The 16,951-nt window shown below is 42.9% G+C and overlaps 1 protein-coding gene across 1 annotated transcript; it reads left to right on the forward strand.

The window, feature by feature from the left end:
• The first annotated feature begins 4,967 nt into the window (after window positions 1-4,967).
• On the forward strand, window positions 4,968-14,247 carry FST (follistatin). Its single transcript, XM_022551613.2, has 6 exons — window positions 4,968-6,655; window positions 8,550-8,741; window positions 9,167-9,385; window positions 9,704-9,928; window positions 10,621-10,851; window positions 11,595-14,247. Exons 1-6 carry the CDS (start codon window positions 6,571-6,573, stop codon window positions 11,675-11,677), a joined length of 1,035 nt encoding a protein of 344 aa, XP_022407321.1. The 5' UTR covers window positions 4,968-6,570; the 3' UTR covers window positions 11,678-14,247.
• Window positions 14,248-16,951: the final 2,704 nt, after the last annotated feature.

A 16,951-nucleotide genomic window follows, 5' to 3' on the forward strand; every position in this document is an offset into this window, starting at 1 on the left:
AGAATCATTTAACTAATGTATTGGAAAACCAAATAAATGAGCCTCCTATACATACTAACAATTTTATATTGCTAAAAGAATGACTATTTATTGGAGATGAAGCACACACTGACCAGAACTACCTCTAAGTCATTCATCTACTAGTCTTCATAATATACATATTCCTATTCTAGTCCAAAAAAAGAGCAAGGCTCGCCATGTGTTGAAATAATTTATTTCAACACTTAATGCATCATCTGTTCTGTATTTCCACATGTTGTGTCATCATCATTTGACCTCAACCCATTGTTAAATATTTAATAGTACTGTTGGATAAACAATACAAAGTATAGTTTACTTTTGAATGTAGCATTTACGTGAAAAAAATAAGCCAATATATGCTGCAAAAGGTACAGTTTTGGGTTATAGTGCTAATCCTTCTGGTAGATGGAAAATGAGTTACAAGAGGAAAGGAAACCACAGGGAGGATGAATGAATCAGGGAGAGCAATGACAAACGAAAAGATGACATAACTCTCCAATAAAGAACACAAGCAGAAAGTAACTGCCACCTAAACGTTGGCACAATGGGAACTGCATATTTCTACCTCTCAAAACTTAAGCATGATGATGGATTGTTTTGAATAGGAATCTAGTCACATGAAAATTATGAAATACTACTCAACAAAACACTAACCAATAAAGGATAATTTTAAACTCTCACTGGGTATAAATTTCATGGTGACAGAAATTATTCATTCAAAGGACTATCTGTGGTCTGAAAGAAACAACAAAAGAATGCATGCAAGAGATTTTGATGAGTTAGCACACCACTCCTGAAAAGTGTGCTCAATACATTCTTGTTGACTGACCATAGATAATCAGCCTTAGGAAGTATGAAAACATAATCCTGCACCAGGAAATCTTTATAACTCATCGAGTTCCTCTGAGATAAAGAGCTGGAAACTGCATTTATTATCCTACTTCAGCAAGTTTTTCAATGACAGTTAAAATACAAAATGGATCTACACACCACAGTTGAGAGAAATTAAAGAAAACCTAAGTAAATGGAAAGATATACCATGTTCATGGTTTTGAAGACTCAATATCCTTAAAAGTTCAATTATCCCCAAATTGATCTATCCCAATCATAATCCCATCAAGCTTTTTGTGTGTATTTATAGAATTCAACAAGTGGATTCTAATATTTACATGGAAATGCAACTAGAATATCCAAAGCAATCTTGAAAAAGAATAAAGTTGGAGGAATTACACTACCTGACTTCCTTACTTACTATAAAGTCCCAGTAGTCAAGATAATGTGAGACTGACATAGGATCAACAAATAGATCAGTGGAACAAAGCAGAGAACCCAGAAATAGATCCACACTTATAAAGGCAAAGTACAAATTAGATTTGGAATGAATTCCCCTTTCAGGAAAGATGATTAATTAAAAATCTATAGGGACTTCCCTGGTGGCACAGTAGTTAAGAATCACCTGCCAATGCAGGGGACATGGGTTCGATCCCTGGTCCAGGAGGATCCCACATGCCGTGGAGCAACTAAGCCCATGTGCCACAACTACTGAAGCCCATGTGCCTAGAGCCCGTGCTCCGCAACAAGAGAAGACACCACAACGAGAAGCCTGTGCACCTCAACTAAGAGTAGCCCCCGCTCACTGCAACTAGAGAAAGCCCACGCGCAGCAACAAAGACCCAATGCAGCCAAAAACAAATAAATAAATTTTTAAAAAAGAAAAAGAAAAGGGCTGTCCATGATTGACTGACTCTGTATAACATAAAAGCACCATTGAAATGAGAAAAGTTCAGGTAATCAATTGATTGTTTTCTTAGTACTATATTTAAAAAAGACATATATTCCAATGACATTTTTAAAAACGTAATTACCTGATGGTTTGGACCTCTTGGATAAACATTGCTTTTATGTACTCACATTTCTTAACTTTTTAGTTCTGCAACAATTCAGCCAATACAGAACTATTACCCCCCACCCAATCCTCATCTAGCCCATGAAGTTACACAACACCAAAGACTATGACGCATTAAGTAACCGGTTTTGTACCTAGAAGAACAAAATCTGATTTTAAAAACACTTCAGCGTATTTCTCCAGTGCTTAAATTCTGTCGCTTAATCAAGATTGATTGTTTGCATTTGAAATCTTAGTATCATTTTGGAAAATACCTAACTTCAAAAAAGTTTGACATTTAATTTTAAGGCAAAAAAGTAAAAGCTACTCACTTCCTGACTTCCAAATTGTCCATATGTAACCTCACCCACCCTTTCCATATTCGTTTTTTAGGGACTAAAATTTAACCAGGTCAGTTCTGGTTCAAACAACAATTTCATATGATTTCAAATAGGTATCTTGGGAGCTAGATTGAATCATTTGCTAAACTCTAATATTTTAAATTTATAAACTTTAGAAGGAAGATAGCTTTTGAAGCTGACAAAAAAACCATCAGAGAACAGCAGTCTTTTTGTGTGCTGCCCAGAAAGTCAGTTACAAAGTGGTCCTATTGTGTTTCCCATAATTTACATTTACTTTTTTGGCAGAGCAGAAAGGAAAAAAATAAGAAGTCCAACTTGGAAGCATACAACAAAAATGAAAGAAGGCATTTTTATTTTAAAATGTCCCCTTGACATTTATACATCTACAAACCCAATATTTAACATTTACAGGAGATAAAACAGTAAAAGAAATAGCAGCTGTTTTTCTGTGATGTCACTGAACAGGTGTGATACCATTTCATACCCCAGAAATGGGATGGATCTCTTGCTGATGCTCACAGGAGGCCCATATGAGACCAATATTGACCTGTGTCTCATTTCCTCCAATTGGTCAGAAAACAACCCAGGCCAACAAGAATCCTGATGACTGATCTGTGTCGATTCAGGGCAGACATTTTCCCAAACAGATCGATACTATCCAAGGTGCAGCTGAAAAACAGGATGAGCTTGTATCACTAAACAAACACCAAACTGCTTATTCACAAAGGCAAAAGCAACACAGCACTTATGTTTTCCACATTGTGTTTGCCTGTGACCTCAACCCTGACCCCTCAGAGCCACCCTCTCTGCAGAGAAAAGTAATCCTGTATTGGGTCTGCCTCTGGTACTCCTCTGGTACTCTGGGTCACTCCTGTGAGTGGTGGCATTTTTACAATGAGAGCTACTGTGTCTGCTTTGGCCTAGCCTAGACAATCACGTGATGCCAAAGCAACTAGTCAATGCAGTCAATTTAGTCAAATGACTGGTCTGAGCACTTGGCATTATGTAGACAGATAATAAAATAGCAACAGAATTTTTACTTTTTACCCATCATCCTGGAATTGTGTGGTCATACCTTGGATTAAGTTAATTCAGAAAGTTCTGTGACATGAGTTGTTTCTATATACACAAACTAAAATAACTATCTGAATAAACCAAAAACTCAAAAGTCCAGATAAAATATTCTTTTGATTAAACCCTCAAAATTGCTTTTATTCTAATTTTCATTTAGCCACATGGACCGCTCTCCCCCCACCCCCCTCAAAGTCATATCGGGTATGCTTTTCTTATATCAATATATTCTAAGTGCACATGCAAATGAATACGTTAAATCATAATGAGAACATGCAGGTTACATCACTATTTTCATTGCTATATGGTTATAAAATATGAGGATTTTATGGTCTTTAAAACAATCTTCCCAAAAGTATTGAGAAAATAAACTATGCATTAATATATGACCCCACGTTCCTCTAGGCAAGATGACTTCATATACAACCAGGCATGAGCAAAATTTAAATGTTTTGTATGGTCCTAAAGTGATAAATTTCAGCTTCCAGAGGCTACAGAAGACTCAGGACCAATAAATGTATTTAAACTGGGGACAATATAAAATCATATAATCACATTTGGGTCTTAAAATGTTTAATGGCTATTGGTAACACTGCCACGAAATCCAACCACCTACCATCTAAGATAATTTGTGTATTTAGAATATTGAATTTATTTTCCAACCCTAGATACACGTTTGATAAACTTTGATAAAACAGAAGCTGTGTCTCTTGCTGCTATTAAAAGACAAATCTATACCGCCCCCCCCACAAAATGGTCGAGTAACAATAATTGTTAGCTTTCCCCTTTCCTTCAACTAAGTTTTCACTGGGAAAGAGGATTTGAAAGGGAGAAAACAAACTTTCCCTCAGCACATTACTATATAAGCACTATATCCATCTGCCTGAATAAAGAAGAAATAAATTCAACTTTGGAACTCTGCCATGGAGTGTCGGCTCCTGCAAAGGGGACAGTTTGCTATTAATTGTTAATGTCGTCGGCCATTAGAGGGCACTAAACAACTCTACATTAATGCTGCATTGGAGGGAAGAGTGGAAAAGCAAGAGGGGAGGGAGAAGGGGGGAGAGTACGAGCAGAGTCGGGGAAGAGGGAGGCAAAGAGGAGAAGGGTTGGGCGGACGGGAGGGAAAGAGAGAAGAGGGAAGACACAGAGAGAGAGAGGAAGAATAAATCCGAAAGATTAAGAAGGATGTGGAGTCCCCAGAGCCGTCTGAAGTGAGCAAAAAGCCAGCGCCACCCCGCCCCGACCGCCCGCGCCCCTCCCCTCCCGTCCTCAGGACGGTAATTATAAAGCGAAAAGCAGCGGCGAGGTCACCCGTTTTTACCAGCCTGCTGCACCGAATGCGCGCGGTGCAGGTGCGGCGGCCGCGGGGCTTTGTGATTCATGCCCACTTTCAAAGGGGGGCTTGGGCCCGTCTGAGAGGCACCCAAACAACTGTCTTCTAATATTAGCACGGCTGTATTTCGGGATCTATTATAGTCTGTCCAGACAGATCCCATTGTAATGGGATCTTTTATTAAAAGATTAGCACTATCTCCTGCAGTTGGTGGAAAAAAATCTGTTATCACTGAGTTATTTGCAGTTGTGGAGGGGGTGGGAGGGGGTGGTGGAAGATGGGGGGTGGGAGGACGAGAGAAGGCGTGGGGGGCGGCGATCTGGCGGGGGGAGGTTGGGGGCGTGAAGAGGGGCGGATTTGAAATCCGTAGGAGAACAAATCCCAGTGACCTGCGAATGTCCAAGAATTTTGTCTGCATACTTCGCTGTCTGTTGTCCTTCGGGCTCCAGAAGCGAAAAGAATAGAAATTTAAAAGGCAGCTTTGGAATAAACAATATAGCATTTTCCGTGAAGTAATCGTTTTATATAAAAGGAAATATCGCCTCCTCAGTTTCATTCAGCGGTGCCAAAAATGTTATAAATGAGAGACCCGCCAACTTTCAGCGAAGAATGCCAGGCACTGTGCTTAATAAACTGAGGCTACAGAAGTTCATTATCGATGTTGCAATCTTTTTTATTCCGCGAACGGAGAGAGAAAGAGGGAAAGAGGGAAGGGGGGGGGATGCTGAGAAGGAGACTGGGAGAGACGGAGACACACAGGACGGAAACTGGGGAGCCTCCGAGCCGGGGAAGGGGGGTAGACCGCCTGCGTCGGCGCCCCCGCTCCGGGTTCCGACTCCAGAAGCGGCGAAGTGAAAGGGGAGAAAAGAAAAGGAGAGGGTCGAGACTGTGACGTGGGGGGGAAGAGGCCGGGGCTGAGGTGTTCAACATTTTTGTTCGCTTCTGACTCGTCGAGACCCAGGGCCGCGTTTCGGCCCGGCTCAGCCGGGGTGGAAGGTGCCGGGGCCGGGGTTCCCAGCCACACCTCTGGGCTCCGGGTGGCCGCAGCGCTCGGCACGTGCAGACCCAGACACAAAACGTCTCGGGGTCCCGCGCCCAGACTGCGGGGGCCTAAAACGGCAGCGACCCGACCTCAAGCGGGATATTTCAGCAGCTCAGGGCTCTTCGGGCGTTTTGCAAAGTCTTCCTGGAGCGAAGGAGCGCCGGTGCGGAGACCAACTCCCGCCCAGCCGCCCAGCTCCGCTCCGCCCGCCGCCGCCTCCAGAGCCCCCAGCGCGCCCCCCCCAGACACACACACACACACATATACACACACACACTCTCTCTCACACACACACACACACACACACACACACACACACACGCCACCCCCGGCGCGCCGGCGCTACCAGCGAGCGGCGGCGTGCAGGACTTGAAGTGGGTGTTCTTCCCCACTCCCCCGCCCCGGTCGCCTGCCCCCTCCCTCTCGCTCCTACGCAAATAAGAACTCGGCGATTCCCCTCCTGCAGCTTTGATTTCGGGCACCTCCACCAGATAATTGGGAAGGGTTTCCAGAAGGTGGGAAATGTCACCTGATTCACACTGAACTTTTAGAAGCTCCCCACCCCCAAGGAGCCGCGCACACCCTCGCTCGCGGCCGCCCTCCCACTGCCCCACACACTGGGAGACCGCCCACCGCAAACCGCGGAGACCCCCGTCTAGATTTAAAGCGCGGCTGCGCCCGGCTTCTGACGTCCATTGAATCGCGCGGGCGGCCGGCGGCGAGCGCGGGGCTGCGCCGGGATCGCTGCGCCCTCCGCCGCTCGCCTCTGCGACGCGCGCCGCTTGCCCGAGCCACCCGCCGCCGCGCCCGCTCCCCGCGCCGCTGCGCTCCTCGCCCCGCGCCTGCCCCCAGGATGGTCCGTCCCAGGCACCAGCCCGGCGGGCTCTGCCTCCTGCTGCTGCTGCTCTGCCAGTTCATGGAGGACCGCAGTGCCCAGGGTAAGCGAGGGGGGGATGCGCTGGGAGGTTCGGCACAGGGCAGGGGTTTGTACTTTTCGGTCGTCTCCACTGGGTCTGCTCTGAGCAACGCTGCTCTCGGAAGATGTTGGACCAACTTAGCGAGTCCGGGATGGAGAGGAGTGGGAAAACTAAAGGCAGTGACACTTTAGGACCTGAAGCCGAGTTTGGAGCGCGGTTATCCTTTAAAAGGAAAGGGGGTGAGCTGGAGTCTCTCTCAGTAGGTAGGGTTAGATGCTCAAGTTCTGGACATAATGAGTTCAGATGTTATCTCCCCTGTTTGGCTCTGAGGAAGGGGACAAGCATCAGTAGCCTGGAGATTTCAGTCGACCCATTTGCAGTCTAACCTCCCTCCCTCCTACGTCTTGTGGATACCTTAAAAAAATGACTGGGTGGGGAGGGGGAGATACTGAAATTTCTTCGGTGGCTGGGGGACGTGGTTTCAGAAACTTTGCCCAAACTTGGAAATGTGGGTGCCGAAAATTTTAGAGGGAAGTAGCTTTCTGCCTAGTGGATGCTTCTTCCAACCCCCTCCCCCCAACCCCGCAAAAAAAAAAAAAAAAATTATTGCCCCGGACTCTTTTGAGTAGTTTACAGTTTTTTCCCCTTTGCCTCATTCCTCTGTTAACTTTCTGTAGAACAGTGAGGAGCCCACAATTGATTTAAATTCTGAGATGCAAATTTCTAAAGCTTTTAAAAATTAGATTTGTTTATTTCAATTAGTCTTTGGGCAGAATTTTTAAAAATAATAATAGCAGCTTGCGATCCAATTATTGTTAAAGTTATATGGATGATTCATGAGAAATCTTCCTGACCAAAATCCGAACATTAAAAAGGAGGAAGGGGGAGAAATTACTTGCAAAGATTTCTTGGTAGGTATGAGATAGGGGTGTGTGTATACACACATACATGTATATAAAACCATGAAACAGTAGGAAGTTCCCCCCCCTTTTGTTCCCCCCCCCCCACTCTTTTCTTGAGGCAGACTTGTAACTTTCCTGGCTTTAGCGTTAACATTTTGTGTGTGTTGTAAACTGTCCCCCGGGCACTGTCCCTAGCCGTCTGCGACGCACTACTCTGAGTTGCCCGCCTTTCGGGACGAGGCGCTGCCGGGGTGCCGGGGAAAGCAGCCCTGGGAGATTTCGAAAGATCGCGGTGGCCGCGGGCGTCCTCTGGGTCTGGCGGATTGCAAAACGGCCCGTCGGGCGGGCTGCGCCTCGAGGCCGCGCGGGGCAGCGCCGGGCAGGGCCCGGTTGCTTTTTTGCTTTCATTTTTCACAAGTGCCTTTTGCTTGATCTGTTCGTGTGTGTGTGTCTGTGTGTGTGTGTCTGTCTGTCTGTCTCGGTCTCTGTCTCCCCCTTTCTTTTTCTTTCTCTCTCTCTAGAGTTCTCCTACTTTCTTAACCCCTGTCACAAATAATACTCGTACCGCCTACATGAATGCAACATGTAAAAACACCCGTCGCATCCTGTTTTTGTCAGGTTCTTTAATCTGCTCTTCGAGTCGCTGCAGGTTATGAAATGGGACGAATAAAAGTAAACAGTCTAGTAAAAGTCAATGCAAGCTGCACGTGTTGTGTCTGGGTCACTGGTAACTGACATTGATATGGCTGGGGCGCTCTGGCTTCTCGCTCTCGCCTTCCCTCCCCCTCGCCCACCTCCCACCTCTTCAATCTGGCTTTTTCCCCCTCTTTCTCCACCCCTTCACTCCCTCCGATTTGTTTCCTGCTTTTCTGCTTTTCTCTCCCGTCTCTCCTCCTCCCCGCTCACTCCCTCCCCATCCCCGCCGGGTCTCCTTCCCTTGCCGGCTCGTCACCTCTCTCCCCCTACCCCGCCACTGCTCACTCGCCCACCTCCCCGCCCCTGTCTCCCCGCAGCTGGGAACTGCTGGCTCCGCCAAGCAAAGAACGGCCGCTGCCAGGTCCTGTACAAGACAGAATTGACCAAGGAGGAGTGCTGCAGCACCGGCCGCCTGAGCACCTCATGGACCGAAGAGGACGTAAATGACAACACGCTCTTCAAGTGGATGATTTTCAATGGGGGCGCCCCCAACTGCATCCCCTGTAAAGGTAGGGCTCTTCCTCCCCAATGTGTAGGCCCTCAGTAGAGGGCGTCTTACCCTCCCAGTGCCCAGCTGGGGTTTGGGACTGGGAGACCTTTGTTCGTGGGATCCACCTAACTACCCCCAGCCCTGGTAAGCCATCCGGGTTTAATCTTGGGTGTCACATACTACAGGCAAAACAAGGTCGACAGAGGTTCTCGGACTTCTTAGCCAAATGTGGTGGTGAAGCCAGCCAACCCGTGCACTTTGAGAGAGATCTGGGTATGGGATGCAGCCCACTGTCCCCCACACCTGCCCCTCCTCAACTTCTGGGTGAGAGCCCCTGGGCTCGGACTGCTGGCAGCACGATTGCGCGAGGCACCCGCAGCCCTCCTGGCTGACCTGCATGGTGCCTGGCCCCGGTTTTAATCCCTGCATCTTTCCAACTGCTAGAAACGTGCGAGAACGTGGACTGTGGGCCCGGGAAAAAATGCCGAATGAACAAGAAGAACAAACCCCGCTGCGTCTGCGCCCCAGATTGTTCTAACATCACCTGGAAAGGCCCAGTCTGTGGGCTGGACGGAAAAACCTACCGCAACGAATGTGCACTCCTCAAGGCCAGATGTAAAGAGCAGCCGGAACTGGAAGTCCAGTACCAGGGCAAATGTAAAAGTAGGTCTTACCCGCCCCTCCCCCAGCTTTCTACCTGAGATAGACCCACTGCAAGACCCCCGGGGGATGGTGTAGTCTGCAGTAATAGCCTAATAATAATAAGGATGATACCAAATAAAGGAACCCTTTCTAACTTCTGAAGACTCCTTAAAACACTGAAGGACCAACCTAGAATCATAGTTCTCTTTTGAAAACCACAGGGCTCCCAGAGTATGTTTCTGAAAGCTGGATGCTTCATGATTTCCTTGATACTATCAAATGCTCAGTCCCTAAGGACCAGAAGATGCCTATTAATGTGTGTTTCCCTCTTTGTTTCAGAGACCTGTCGGGATGTTTTCTGTCCAGGCAGCTCCACATGCGTGGTGGACCAGACTAATAATGCCTACTGTGTGACATGTAACCGCATTTGCCCAGAGCCCACCTCCTCTGAACAGTATCTCTGTGGGAATGATGGAGTAACCTACTCCAGTGCCTGTCACCTGAGAAAGGCTACCTGCCTACTGGGCAGGTCTATTGGATTGGCCTATGAGGGAAAGTGTATCAGTAGGTATTCTGGATTGAGGAAGGAAAAGAAAAAATACAAAAAGAGAAAGAGGCTAGAACTGGTGTTAAAATTATGAGGTTAACCAATAAATAAGGCCAAAGCCTCCCCAAACACATAGCTTCACCAAAGAGAGAAATACTCTCCAGTTTGGGTAAACTGTCATGACCACAGCATTCCTTAAGAAAACCATTGTCTTCCGGAAACATTGGCATATATATTGAAATGCCAGCAAGACACAGGAAACAATTTTCCTCCTTAGAAACCAAAGAACTCACTCAATTTTACACATTTTTTTTAAGTGCTAGACTTGCTGGAAGCAAGAAATAATTACTTAACAGTTCCTAAAATCTGTTATCAGATTCTGATAACTGATAGAATTCTTTCTTTTTTTAAAAGATCCCACTTGTGGGAAATAATCAAATACATATTTAACTCAAGGATACTGTGAAATTCTGTTCCAAAAAAATGCTACAGTATTTTCATGTACTAATATAGTATGTAGGAAACTGGGGTGTGTGTGTGTGTGTGTGTGTGTTTTGGTTTTATTTATAGAGCATTTTTGCACAATATCTCCATTACCCCCATGAGTGAGTAATAAGATATGTTATATGTTTACATTTATTGATAGGAGACTAGAGAAAGGGGGCAAGGGGGAAATGGATTTACTCATCACAGGTGTATTATATCCTAGAAGCAAAGTCCTGTGAGGATATCCAGTGCACTGGTGGAAAAAAGTGTTTATGGGATTTCAAGGTTGGCAGAGGCCGGTGTTCCCTCTGCGATGAGCTGTGCCCTGAGAGTAAGTCTGAGGAGCCTGTCTGTGCCAGTGACAATGCCACCTACGCCAGCGAGTGTGCCATGAAGGAAGCGGCCTGCTCTTCAGGCGTGCTGCTGGAAGTGAAGCACTCCGGATCTTGCAACTGTAAGTGCAATTTCTAACCTTGCTGCAGTTTAAGGCTTTCCCAGGCAAGCCCTAGGGAATGGAGACGTAAAAAGCACGAAAACCTCCCCATATAAGCCCACTTCTGTTTAAGTTAGGTAGCTGCTAAATTTTACCAGCAGTTCGGCGATCCACAGAAAAACTGCCTGGAATGTTTCTGGGCTTTTAGGATTTGTCTGATGATCATCAAGGGGGTCGCCTCTAAAAACCTATTTCCAGTCATTTGCCCCTAATTTCTTTTGCTTTAGTAGTGTGCTTTGCTGTTTGCTTTATTAACACTTGAATCTAAACTAACTGCTTCAAAGGTTGTTTTTTTTTCCTTTTTCAAAGACAGCTTTCTATTATCACACAGGGGCTGCTGCTTTGTGCAGCTGCCTCTACTAACTCTGAATTAAGGACCCAAAGCAGTTATACCTAGAACACAAGAGCGCTTTTTATCTAATTTCAGGAATCTGCCCGTAAAACCTGAGCCATTGATTCTTCAGAACTTTCTGCAGTTTTTGACTTCATAGATAATGGTGGTTTTTTTTAAGTTTTTTTTTAAACTTATTGCATAACAGCAGATGCCAAAAACAAAACAAAAAAAAGCATCTTACTGCAAGTCACATAAAAATGCAACGCTGTAATATGGCTGTTTCAGAGGGCTTTGAAAACATACACTGAGCTGCTTCTGCGCTGTTGTTGTCCATATTTAAACAGCAGCTCCCCTGTATTCCCCCATCTAGCCATTTCGGAAGACACCGAGGAAGAGGAGGAAGATGAAGACCAGGACTACAGCTTTCCTATATCTTCCATTCTAGAGTGGTAAACCCTCCACCAATGTTCAGTGTTGACATAGCCTTTGGGCAAAAAAAAAAAAGAAAGAAAAAGAAAAAGAAAAAATATATTGTCCATACTGTAAATAAGTGTATGCTTATTTATTTGGGGGGAAAACTATACATAAAGGACCTTTGTCCTAAAGCTCTCTCCCAGGCCACCTTGTTACTCATTGGACCCGGAGAGGCAGTCATTGTGAGGTCTACTGGATGAGGCCCATAGTTGAGACTTGTAGACATTTATTTATACTGTGTCATGTTTTATAATTTATACATAAAATGTCTGGTTGACTGTACACCTTGTTTTTGAAGAAATTTATTCGTGAAAGGAAGAGCAGTTGTTATTTATTGTGAGGTCTCTTGCTTGTAAAGTAAAAGCTTTTTTTTTTTCCTTGTAAACCATTTAAGTCCATTCCTTACTATTCACTCACTCATCTGTCTCCCTTCATTTCACTGTTGTTAGACTCTTTTCCATTATAACAAACTTGCATGTCAGTTTCTGTCATGTTTATTTATTGGATTCTCTGCTGCCTGTTCTGTACATACGTGATCCCTCGGGTTTTGTTTACAAGGAATCTTGACTGACCAAAAGGCATTATAACTCTGACTCAGATAGAAGGTACAGAGGATACATCTTTGAGGAAATTCCTACTTCCGTTCTCTTGTTGTGATGATGACATTTGTGAGAGGGGCTGATAGCAATGTTGGGTTTCTAATAATGTACTTTTAAGATGTTACAGATCCAAAGAAATTGAGTGATATGGGTGTCAGGAGCCTGAAGGAAGGGGAATGCTACACATTCAACCTTTTGTTAGGTGTTTCCTTTAAGCTAGTCTGCTGTACCTTTTAAATTAGTGCTTTTCACCCAATGTGTCATGAAAAGTTATATCAAAGCTTTATCAGTTCAAGTTTCTTGCTTTTCATAATACTTTTTTCTGATGCAATTTTATATTTTCAAACATGGCAAGTTAAATATAAATTCATTTAAATATATAGTTTTGTACTTTTCTACCATGTAAATGTGCAATGTATATAAAAGTTATAATGTGTATTTGTAAATAAATGAGTGAAAAAATAAAAAAATTTTAAAAAGCCAATGGTCTCAATTGCTGATGATGTAAAAGAAGTTATGTGGGCTTTTGAGTAAAAATGTATATGATACATTTGCTGAGAAATAGAGTTATCACTGAAATTAAGTGGCCAGGGCAGTAGGAACTCCAAGGTAAATTACAGATCACCTCAGTGGAGCTCAAAAGATAAAGGAATCTGAGGTCCAGCCACCCCTTTGTAGGAGTGATGGCATACCTACCACTCAGCCCTGGAGGACACTGTAGATGTTCTTCCCTGCAATGTACCAAGCCTAAAGTTTCCTCTTTAAAAACACCATCTTAGCTATCCTTGTTCCAAACTCATCTCTATAGCCAGAGGTGCCCTTTATCTTTCCTCATCTAAATACAGTGGATCTTAGATCTTTAAAAAACAAAGCACATCACAAGGAAAAGTGAAAATAGACTAATATACGACAGCACATCCTAGAAGTCAGAATATCAACTACAGAAATAAAGGCAGTATAGTGTTGGAATTCTAGAGACTTGGTGAAGTAAGGGTGGGGCAGGGGTGGATCTCCACAATGATGTCCATGGTTCATGGAGAGTAAATGGTGACACTTTCAAGGTAAGAGGACATGTATTAATATTTTGCAGTTTACGTTAGACAGCCAAGTCACACTATCAGAGTCTCAGATTGGCGTCTGGGGCATCAATTGTTTGTCCCTGTGATACATTGTACTACATAGTGATACTTAACTATATAATTACAAGTTTCCCACTCGTGTGCTAATTCCTTGCCTAAGTATATTAAAAAATATCAAGTACAAGATGCAAAGAAGTGAGGATTGGGACTGTAGGAGGGCAAGTGCAAACAACTGTCAATATTGCAAACATTGCTAAGCAAATATGTTCTTTCTTTCAAAGACTGTGACCCAAGTTCTTTTCAAAAGTTTATCCCTTTTGTGAAAACCCTCTTTAATATAAATAATTATTAAAAATGACTATAGGAGACTGTTGGCTCTCAACTGTGGTCACCAAATGAGAAATTTGGTGAAGGCAGAGGGGCCTCTTGGGTGGGCAGAGTTTGTATAATGATTAGGAGCCTGTTGGGTTCATTAGCCCTCTGCTCCTGGTTCACAGAGAAAGGGGGAAAAGAGGTGCAGAAGACAAACAGGCCACCATTAACCGAGGAAAGACAAGGATGGTAACTTCTGTAGTGCCCAGGAGCTGCTGGCTTGCCGCTAGTGTTGGGCTCTTGGGTAAGGAAACAGCAGGCAGACATGGTTTCACATCTCTTCCTGGGACAGATTTATTACCTCATCCTGGGATGCTACTGATGCTTTAAAGCTGCCATTGACATCAGAGTAAAAACGTCAAATTTAACAGGCACCAATGTGTGTCTTGGCAAGAGGGAGTGATAAAATCAACAGCTTGCCTTTTAAACAACATCCGGATTATTTATTTATAATTTTTATTTCATACTTGTCAGCATCAATCATTCCTCTCAAACACCAGACAGTATCTCATTTTCCTTCTTGGGGTTTCCGACTTTTCCAGTAATCCTGCGTTAGGCTAATTAGTACCAAAAAATAGAAGTCTCTTTTAAAATTAAAATTAGATTAATACCATTAGGCTACTGTTAGAATTTCAGCTATGACTCAAAAGAATCTAATTCGTTTAGGTATATAAAGTAATTAATAGAAACAGTTGCTAGTAACTAGCTTTAATTAGTATGAGTTCATCCTAATCATCATTAGGAATTGCAAAATATCAAGTAATAATGAAAAATCTATCAGGGGTCTAATTTTCATCAGAGGTCCACTTCAATTAAGATTTTTACATGCTGTATGGGTATAGCAAAAATAAAATCTGGCATAATTAGAATCATTCTCAAACAATGCAGCTCAGTGTAGTACCTGGCCTTAGACTGGATCCTGTACCCAAGGGGGAAAGCCCTGTATATAACATTATTGTCCAACTGACAAAATTAGAACACTGTCCATAGATTAAAGCATTGTATCAAACCAAATTTACTGAAATTGACTACTGAAATATACAAGTAAGAGAATATTCCTATATTTAGGAAAGATACACTGAAGTATTTAGGGGGAAAGACCAAAATGTATGTAATTTACCCTTAAGTGATTTAGAAAGAAAAAATATAGCTTTATAAAGTTTTTTGTCCCCCATATGTAATCAGAGAGAGCACACAAATGATAAAAGAAGTAAAATGTTAATTAACAATAAGTGAATTTGAGTAAAAGGTGTATGGGTATCTTTAATACTATCTTTATTTTTGCAACTTTTCTGTAAGTTTGAAATAATATCCAAATAAAAAGTTTAAAGATTTAAAAAGTCATTCTCAAGGAGAGGTGCACAGTAGACTGCTTTTCCCAATCTCTAGGAAAGCAACTGAAATAGAGTCATTTAAAAACTCATTTTGTATGACCAAAAGACTGGAAAATAATTCCGGTGACTTCGCAAGGGCTAAAGAATCAAAATTGGCAATGAGAGAATTTCTGACACCTAAACCATACCTGAACTGAGAAACAGCCTTTTCTTTTCCATAACCATCTTAAAATTTAGAGTAATTAGTAGTTTTGATAAAACACTTCAAACACCAAAACCCCAGTTCTCCCCACTGCTCGCTATATATTAATTAGACAAGGAATTTAACCTCTCTAGGCCTCAGTTTTCCCATGTATGTAACCAGGATAATAAAAGTGTCTCCTTCATAACAGTGTTCTGAAGATTAAAAGAAATAAAATGTGTAAAGTGCTTAGATCTGTGCCTTGCACATGAAAAACAGCCAGAGAATAAGTGTCCTCTAGGACTGTAATAATTGTTATTAATTAAAGAAGAAAGAGGGACTTCCCTGGTGGTCAAGTGGTTAAGACTCTGCTCCTCCACTGCAGGCTGCATGGCCTGAACAAAAAAACAAAAAAAAAGAAAGAAAGAAAGAAAAAGAAAGAGTGAAATTGTAGCTCATCAACCAGCCTCTACCTTGAAAATGCAATGAATAAGGAGTGGCACCAATCAAGACCAGAAGCACAAGTGTAAACAATTTATTTTAAATTTTAAACTATTTTAGCCACGTTAATATTTAACAGAGCTTCAGGAAGATCTAGGTGCTATAGCAAAAGCTCACAGTTCAAATAACAAATTGAGATACATTATTTTTCATGGAAATTTAGAGAAAAATCAGTCACCCAACATTTCCAAAGCCATAAGACATGCATTTTGTCTTTTCATTCACACACCCAACACAATCCCTGGTAGTAAACTAGATTAAATCTGTCTTTAATTTTGATAGGATTTCCTACATGAGGGCTATAGGTTTCTAAAGATAGTAATAAATTATTTCCAAACTAGCAAAAATCCTAATGTAAATTGTACAATTACCAGATACAAAAAGGTGATATATTATTTAATTTATAAACTCATTTATTAAAAAACATTTTTCAAAACCTGCATCCTAAGACAGACACATTTCTCTTCTTCCCATTCCACTTTCCATTCAGATCAACAAACAATCATTCTTCAGCCAAAAGTTGTCATGTAAATAGACTCCAGGCATGCCTGCCCTGAGTATTCAGCAGACCTGCCCGGACATGTCCAAATCCCAGCTTCTGTTTAGCTGGAATCCCCCCATGAGTACTGGATGGTCCCTGGGTTTTGCCACCCTTGGACCTCAGATATCTTGGCTGGTACCATCAAGATTCCTGTGGCTGATTCCTTCAGACACTTAAACACATATTCTCTGGATTATACCAAATGTAGTCTTGGCAGAGCTATCATTTATTTTTCTATTTTAAGAATATGGCCCGGGAACCAGCTGGTACAGTCAGGAGCCAGATATACTGCCACCAAAAGTCTCATATTAATTCCCTAAGGACTCAGGTCTCTGGCTAAAGAACAAGTATAAGCTTTTCTCAGTGATTTTGGGCAAGCAAGAAATCAGAAGCAAAGTCACAATCCTGGTGAATCAGAGTAGCTGTACATCTATTCGAGTTCTAAGAGATCTTCATATATCTCTATCTTTTCTGGCACGAAAAAAAAAAATTGATGGGATGATTTCCTGGTCATGATGCATCCCATAAACAGTGGTGGCAGTGAAAGACCAAGGCACTGGCCAATCTCTATAGTTTCTTGAGATTGCTGTGGACTTAGGGGCCAATGACAAGGGAAGAATTGGATTACTCAAAAGGCTACCAATAC

Source organism: Delphinapterus leucas, chromosome 3 (assembly GCF_059928025.1).
Source record: "Delphinapterus leucas isolate spDelLeu-1000000601 "Yukka" chromosome 3, BTC_Dleu_Yukka2, whole genome shotgun sequence".
Lineage (NCBI taxonomy): Eukaryota > Metazoa > Chordata > Mammalia > Artiodactyla > Monodontidae > Delphinapterus > Delphinapterus leucas.